Source organism: Oncorhynchus keta, chromosome 17 (genome assembly GCF_023373465.1).
Source record: "Oncorhynchus keta strain PuntledgeMale-10-30-2019 chromosome 17, Oket_V2, whole genome shotgun sequence".
In the NCBI taxonomy this organism is placed as follows: Eukaryota; Metazoa; Chordata; class Actinopteri; order Salmoniformes; family Salmonidae; genus Oncorhynchus; species Oncorhynchus keta.
In genome coordinates, this window is record NC_068437.1 from 48,955,567 (window position 1) to 48,963,179 (window position 7,613).

At 45.3% G+C, this 7,613-nt stretch overlaps 1 protein-coding gene across 1 annotated transcript; it reads left to right on the forward strand.

Moving 5' to 3' along the window:
* Positions 1-1,048: 1,048 nt before the first annotated feature.
* LOC118395979 (actin, alpha cardiac muscle 1-like) lies at positions 1,049-7,380 on the forward strand. The gene is made up of 8 exons (XM_035790099.2): positions 1,049-1,202; positions 2,770-2,921; positions 3,563-3,802; positions 3,986-4,070; positions 4,236-4,397; positions 4,799-4,990; positions 6,569-6,750; positions 6,979-7,380. The coding sequence occupies exons 2-8, from the start codon at positions 2,793-2,795 to the stop codon at positions 7,120-7,122; spliced, it is 1,134 nt and encodes a 377-aa protein (XP_035645992.2). The 5' UTR covers positions 1,049-1,202; positions 2,770-2,792; the 3' UTR covers positions 7,123-7,380.
* Positions 7,381-7,613: the final 233 nt, after the last annotated feature.

The following is a 7,613-nucleotide window of genomic DNA, read 5'->3' on the forward strand; positions in this document are numbered from 1 at the left end:
CTGTAGGAACATCAGGGTTGGGATCAATTGGGGCGGCAGGGTAGCCTAGTGGTTAGAGCGTTGGACTAGTAACTGGAAGGTTGCAAGTTCAAAACCCCGAGCTGACAAGGTACAAATCTGTCGTTCTGCCCCTGAACAGGCAGTTAACCCACTGTTCCTAGGCTGTCATTGAAAATAAGAATTTGTTCTTAACTGACTTGCCTAGTTAAATAAAGGTAAGAGAATTCAGACAGTTAATTGAAATTCCAATTTCCCTCATTGACATGACATAATTCAATTAACTTCATTGGAAGGAGTCAAGCCCAAGCCCGAGGGACACATTCTCTGGTCATTGAACACTAAGCAGTTGTAACTGTGTTGCTTCCTTCCCTCACCTTGTCCCAACCCGGACTCGAAACAGGGACCCTCTGAACACATCAACAACCATCGTTCCACAAAATCCACAAACCTTGCAGAGGAAGGGATTCAACCACTTCAAGGTCTCAGAGTGAGTGACGTCTCTGTATTCAACACTAATAACGCGCACCGCTAACTAGCTAGCCATTTCACATCGGTTACACAGTCACCATAGACGTTTATTTTGGTTTGTTAAAGTATGTCCTACATTTATATTGGTTAAAACAGTCTTGTCATTGTATGTCTTTATATGACTATTGTCCACTCCCATTGCTACTGAGTCTCTGAAACGTCCTTTGAAGGCCTGGCGGGGGTTCCATAAAGGCTTTGCGTTGTCACTAGTCTCTGGTTGGTTGTCTGTAACACTGTGTCTGAAATACAGACAGACAGACAAAGGGCCATATCTCCATTATGACTGATGCACCAGACCTTATTTATAGTGGCCTCCAACATGCCTTTCTCTGCAGATGCATCATCAACCTGTCTTCCAGTTGTCCAACTATAGACCAGGGCTCCGCCAACCAGCTATAAATTATCAGAGGCCAAATAAGACTCTTGAGTGAGTGTGTGTGCACGTGTGTGTGTATGTGCATGTATGTGTGTGTGTTTGTGCTTTTAAGTTCCGCATTGGTTTGTAAGGGTGACAATGTCTCCTAAAAAGGCCTGAGGTTTTGAAGGTATGTGATGGCATGGGTCCTGCGTATTCCTATTTAAATTCAGAGAGCAGGTGAGCCAGGCGCACTCTCCTCTCGTCTCTCTCTCTGTCAAGGGACTGTAACACATCGCCTCCTGTCCAGCTCTCCAGGGTAAGTCCTGCACACATGCAATTCTCTGTTTCAATGGGATTATGGGATTACTGTAATAGTCATTTATCTCAGAGTATTACATTTACGCGAGTCATTTGGCAGACACTATTCTCTCATCCAAAGCAACTTACAATCAGTGGCTTTATCATAATTACCACACATGACTATGTAATCTATATGTATCATTTATACTTGAACACACAGTAGGTTACAGGCATGTGTGGACCCCAGGAAGAGTAGCTGCTGCTTTTGCAACAGCTACTGGGGATCTTATTAATAAAATACCAAATACCAAATATGAGAGAAAAAGAGCCATTCAAGTATTTTCAGACAGATTATGTTGATATATAAGTAATCTCACAACCACATGGCTAATGTGGATAGGAAATGCAATACAAGTCCTTGCTTTAATAGATTTTTAAGAACTTCTTTTGACTGTGTTTTAGGCTGTTGGTTCGGACCAACACAGAAATACCTTTAAAGCACTTAAAGCGATTAAAATGTAACACTGTCCTCTGTATTGTACATTACAATAACATAACAGTTTAGTCAATCAAATCATTGGTCAGTCAACTAAAAGTGAATTATGGGTCCAGCATGGCATATGAGAACAGCAACAACAGCACAGACAGACAGACAGACAGACAGACAGACAGACAGACAGACAGACAGACAGACAGACAGACAGACAGACAGACAGACAGACAGACAGACAGACAGACAGACAGACAGACAGACAGACAGACAGACAGACAGACAGACAGACAGACAGACAGCACAGACAGACAGACAGACAGACAGACAGACAGACAGACAGACAGACAGACAGACAGACAGACAGACAGACAGACAGACAGACAGACAGACAGACAGACAGAGACACTGCTACAGAATGAGACCACAGTGGGAAGGGCAGCTACTGTTAAAGACATGCTCCGGGACATTGGCAACTATTAAGCCTTTTTTAAACCTCTCGCTTTGGGCTGGATGTGTCAATGTGTTGTTCATACATGCATAATCTATGAGCAGAATTAATGTTTTACATCAATTAGCCACAAAATCCCTAGTTTGAAAGCGACTGTTTTTCTGGAAGCTGGGCTTCTCCATTTTCCCTCCATTTCCCCCCATGTGAGCCAGCAACCTAGTAATTACATTTTAACCAATGAGCTTCAGTCCCTCGCCACTTGAGTGACAGCTAGCAAGAGTCTCATCATGCACGCACACAAGAGAGAGAGAGAGCGAGAGAGCAATGACATGGTGCACATATCTGCACATATGTGACGTAGTATGCAATTTTCAGGGACCTCTCATGAGCGCTACTTTCAGAACTACTGGCTAAAAAGTATACTCTTTAATGCGGTAATACCTTGTTTTGTTAATACCATATGCCATGTGTGAAACACATTGCACTCTGACACACCTGACAACTGGTCTGTTTGGTGTGTGTGTGTGTGTGTGTGTGTGTGTGTGTGTGTGTGTGTGTGTGTGTGTGTGTGTGTGTGTGTGTGTGTGTGTGTGTGTGTGTGTGTGTGTGTGTGTGTGTGTGTGTGTGTGCGTGTGTGTGTAGGCCTACAGTAACCGGACACAACCATGTGTGACGAGGAAGAGACAACAGCCTTGGTATGCGACAACGGCTCAGGACTGGTGAAGGCTGGCTTTGCCGGTGACGATGCCCCCAGGGCAGTGTTCCCCTCTATTGTGGGGCGCCCCCGTCATCAGGTCAGATCCCATCTTACTCTCCTCTACTACCCTTCCATGTCAATCAGAGGGGTCATTCCTGAAATAGAGCCGCAACACTATTGTTAGTCGGTCATTGCTCCTACAGTATGGCTAACCTGTGCTCAGATCTGTTTGTGCTCTTGCCAACTACATTGCTGTCATTGCCAAGCCAAACATGGCATGACGATGAGTGAAAAGGAGTTGGCATGATGGCACAACCAGACTGGCACTCAGACTACAGTACGGACAAGTTTCCTGAATCCAGATGAATCCTAGACCTGGACCAAAAAAAAAAAACACTTTCAATGGAGATTCTCTATTGAGCATACTTTTTTAGTTTAGTAGGTTTAATCTGGGTCTGGGAAACCAGACCGTGTGTCATTTGCAGATCAATATGTGTCTGTTGCTGTTCACGTTCACATCTGGACCACAGGAGGCTGCTGAGGGGAGAACAGCTCATAATAATGGCCGGAACGGAGTAAACGGAATGGCATCAAACACCTGGAGACCATGTGTTTGGTGTATTTAATACCATTCCACTGATTCCACTCCAGTCATTACCACAAACCCGTCCTCCCAGCTGTGACATGTACCTACTGTACATATGAATGAGCCTTGCCTGTCTCTCTCTTCCCCTGCAGGGTGTGATGGTGGGTATGGGTCAGAAGGACTCCTATGTAGGAGACGAGGCCCAGAGCAAGAGAGGTATCCTGACCCTCAAGTACCCCATTGAGCATGGCATCATCACTAACTGGGACGACATGGAGAAGATCTGGCATCACACCTTCTACAATGAGCTGCGTGTGGCCCCTGAAGAGCACCCCGTCCTGCTAACTGAGGCCCCCCTCAACCCCAAGGCCAACAGGGAGAAGATGACCCAGGTGGGTCACCTGCCTTAATTAATCCATTTACCTGGCTGGCAATCTTATGCTGTTTAGCATTACATCACAACTAATGTTGATTGATGATGTTCTTATATTTGCTTTATATTATTATTAGGTGCATTGCCAAATAATGGATTTATGAGCCTGTTTTCTAAAACCGTGGGGTTTTCTTCCTGACAGATCATGTTTGAGACCTTCAATGTGCCAGCTATGTATGTGGCCATCCAGGCTGTGCTGTCTCTGTATGCCTCTGGTCGTACAACAGGTGAGTGCGCCTCCTAATCCAAAACCCAATAAGTGACGTACGGTACAGCGAATGCATACACTTTTAGAATGTTTGGCACCAGCAGGAATGAAAAACCCACAACCCTGGCATTGACCACTATGATGCTCGTCAGTGTGTTTGTACTAATGTGTCTCACCTGTGCAGGTATTGTGCTGGACGCTGGCGATGGTGTGACCCACAACGTGCCCGTGTATGAGGGTTACGCCTTGCCCCACGCCATCATGAGACTGGACTTGGCTGGCAGAGACCTGACTGATTATCTGATGAAGATCCTCACTGAGAGAGGATACTCTTTCGTTACCACCGGTAACCATGGAGACCTTTTTAGATACAACCACACTCATCTACGACTATAGCAATATTGACAGAAATGTTTATTTTGTACCTTCTAACAGTATCATAAAAAATGACACCTTTCACCCAGTTTATATGATGTGTCAACACCTGATTTTTTTGTTTAATTGCATCTTGTCACCTTTGTTGATCTCTCATTATCTTACAGTGTATCCTATTGGCAAAATAGAGTAACTGCAATCCTTCATTATTTTCCTAGTGTAGTGACTGTGCCTGTAGAAGAGCCTGATCAGTGTAGTTAGATTTGACACATAGGTTAAGGTCCCCCTCTACAGTTACCGTTTCTTCCTTTATGCCTGTCCACGGTTGGCAACATGATCTCACAAACTCCATGCTATATTTGAATCCCACAGCTGAGAGAGAGATCGTGCGTGACATCAAGGAGAAGCTGTGCTACGTGGCTCTGGACTTTGAGAATGAGATGGCCACTGCTGCCTCCTCCTCCTCTCTGGAGAAGTCCTACGAGTTGCCCGACGGACAGGTCATCACCATCGGTAACGAGAGGTTCCGTTGCCCAGAGACCCTCTTCCAGCCCTCCTTCATCGGTCAGTACAAATTCTTACAACTTCACAATGTTCTATAGCCTGGTCCCAGATCAGTTTGTCTGAAGACAACACAAATAGATCTGGGACCAGGCTAGATATTCTGTGCTGTAGCACAAGTAATGTATTTAAGATCATGCAGGATAAGAGGAAGTAAAAGTCACCATATGGATCATTCATGAAGGATTACATTTACATTTACATTTACATTTAAGTCATTTAAGGATATCTTATCCAGAGCGACTTACAAATTTTGCATACCTTATGACATCCAGTGGAACAGCCACTTTACAATAGTGCATCTAAATCTTTTTTAGGGGGGGTGAGAAGGATTACTTACCCTATCCTAGGTATTCCTTGAAGAGGTGGGGTTTCAGGTGTCTCCGGAAGGTGGTGATTGACTCCGCTGTCCTGGCGTCGTGAGGGAGTTTGTTCCACCATTGGGGGCCAGAGCAGCGAACAGTTTTGACTGGGCTGAGCGGGAACTGTACTTCCTCAGTGGTAGGGAGGCGAGCAGGCCAGAGGTGGATGAACGCAGTGCCCTTGTTTGGGTGTAGGGCCTGATCAGAGCCTGGAGGTACTGAGGTGCCGTTCCCCTCACAGCTCCGTAGGCAAGCACCATGGTCTTGTAGCGGATGCGAGCTTCAACTGGAAGCCAGTGGAGAGAGCGGAGGAGCGGGGTGACGTGAGAGAACTTGGGAAGGTTGAACACCAGACGGGCTGCGGCGTTCTGGATGAGTTGTAGGGGTTTAATGGCACAGGCAGGGAGCCCAGCCAACAGCGAGTTGCAGTAATCAAGACGGGAGATGACAAGTGCCTGGATTAGGACCTGCGCCGCTTCCTGTGTGAGGCAGGGTCGTACTCTGCGGATGTTGTAGAGCATGAACCTACAGGAACGGGACACCGCCTTGATGTTAGTTGAGAACGACAGGGTGTTGTCCAGGATCACGCCAAGGTTCTTAGCGCTCTGGGAGGAGGACACAATGGAGTTGTCAACCGTGATGGCGAGATCATGGAACGGGCAGTCCTTCCCCGGGAGGAAGAGGAGCTCCGTCTTGCTGAGGTTCAGCTTGAGGTGGTGATCCGTCATCCACACTGATATGTCTGCCAGACATGCAGAGATGCGATCGCCACCTGGTCATCAGAAGGGGGAAAGGAGAAGGATATTTATTGATATAATTTTCCCGAGAGTACTCTGTGTGTCAATATTTCATTGTCTATTATATCTTGCCTATGAAGTTTGTGGTTTGGTTTGATCCTCTCTTTTCCAACGGAGGCTTCACTACACATGACAAGGCTCAGAATCCATTGCTCTGTTCCTTTATTCTCTTGCCCAAGACTGTTATCCCCATAGGTATGCAGTTCAGAATATGGGTGTAAAGACTGTTATCCCCATAGGTATGCAGTTCAGAATATGGGTGTAAAGACTGTGATCCCCATAGGTATGCAGTTCAGAATATGGGTGTAAAGACTGTGATCCCCATAGGTATGCAGTTCAGAATATGGGTGTAAAGACTGTGATCCCCATAGGTATGCAGTTCAGAATATGGGTGTAAAGACTGTTATTTGTTATCCCCATAGGTATGGAGTCTGCTGGTATCCATGAGACCACATACAACGGCATCATGAAGTGCGACATTGACATCCGTAAGGACCTGTACGCCAACAACGTCTTGTCTGGCGGTACCACCATGTACCCTGGTATCGGTGACCGCATGCAGAAGGAAATCACAGCCCTGGCCCCCAGCACTATGAAAATCAAGGTATGTATAATATATGCATCTTATTCTCTTTGATAATTACATCCAGCTAACCTTACCACCATCCAATTACTGTGAGTCAATTATTTAACAGTGATGAACCTGAAAGTACTTTGAGGAAAAGGTTTCATAGTACCCTTGGTGAAGCAAAGTTTGATAAGTATAGACACTTGACTTTGCATAAAAACCCAACTTGACTCGGTCCTAACCGCTGACTATCGCTCCCTGTAGATGATTGCCCCCCCTGAGCGTAAATACTCTGTCTGGATCGGCGGCTCCATCCTGGCCTCCCTGTCTACCTTCCAGGCCATGTGGATCAGCAAAGACGAGTATGAGGAGGCCGGGCCCTCAATCGTCCACAGGAAGTGCTTCTAAATTACCCTCTCCTCCTATCTCGACTCTCTTCCTGCCCTAAAATCTTGGCTCTCTGTTTTTCTCATGTGTCTCTAATCCCCACAAACGACCCATTGTATTTGTTTACTGTTTGTGCAATCTGTATTATGGGTCATCGGACTATCAGGATATTTACAAGCATTTCGCAACACCCGCAATAACATCTGCTAAACACGTGTATGTGACCAATAAAATTTTATTTGATTTGATATTGCTAAATAAATGAATTCTGCCTTTTGATTTCCCTGTGCAGTTGCTTATGTGACCATATGAAATGTAATATAATCAGGTTCATTAAAAGTAGTTTGACAAAAATGACTTCTTCCAGGACAATTTTGCATAATCACAAGTCTACAGTGTTAATAGATGTCACAGGGCATGCAGAGTAATTGCATTTCCATTCCACTAATTAGACATTCTGGGATATGCTTATATATTATTTACACATATGACATTTGACATTTTCTGTTGAA

Coding starts and splice junctions, on each gene's coding strand:
- LOC118395979 (XM_035790099.2), top strand. CDS start 2,793: ATGTGTGACGAGGAAGAGACAACAGCCTTGGTATGCGACAACGGCTCA. Junction 2,922..3,562: donor TGGGGCGCCCCCGTCATCAG/GTCAGATCCCAT, acceptor CTTCCCCTGCAG/GGTGTGATGGTGGGTATGGG. Junction 4,071..4,235: donor TGCCTCTGGTCGTACAACAG/GTGAGTGCGCCT, acceptor TCACCTGTGCAG/GTATTGTGCTGGACGCTGGC.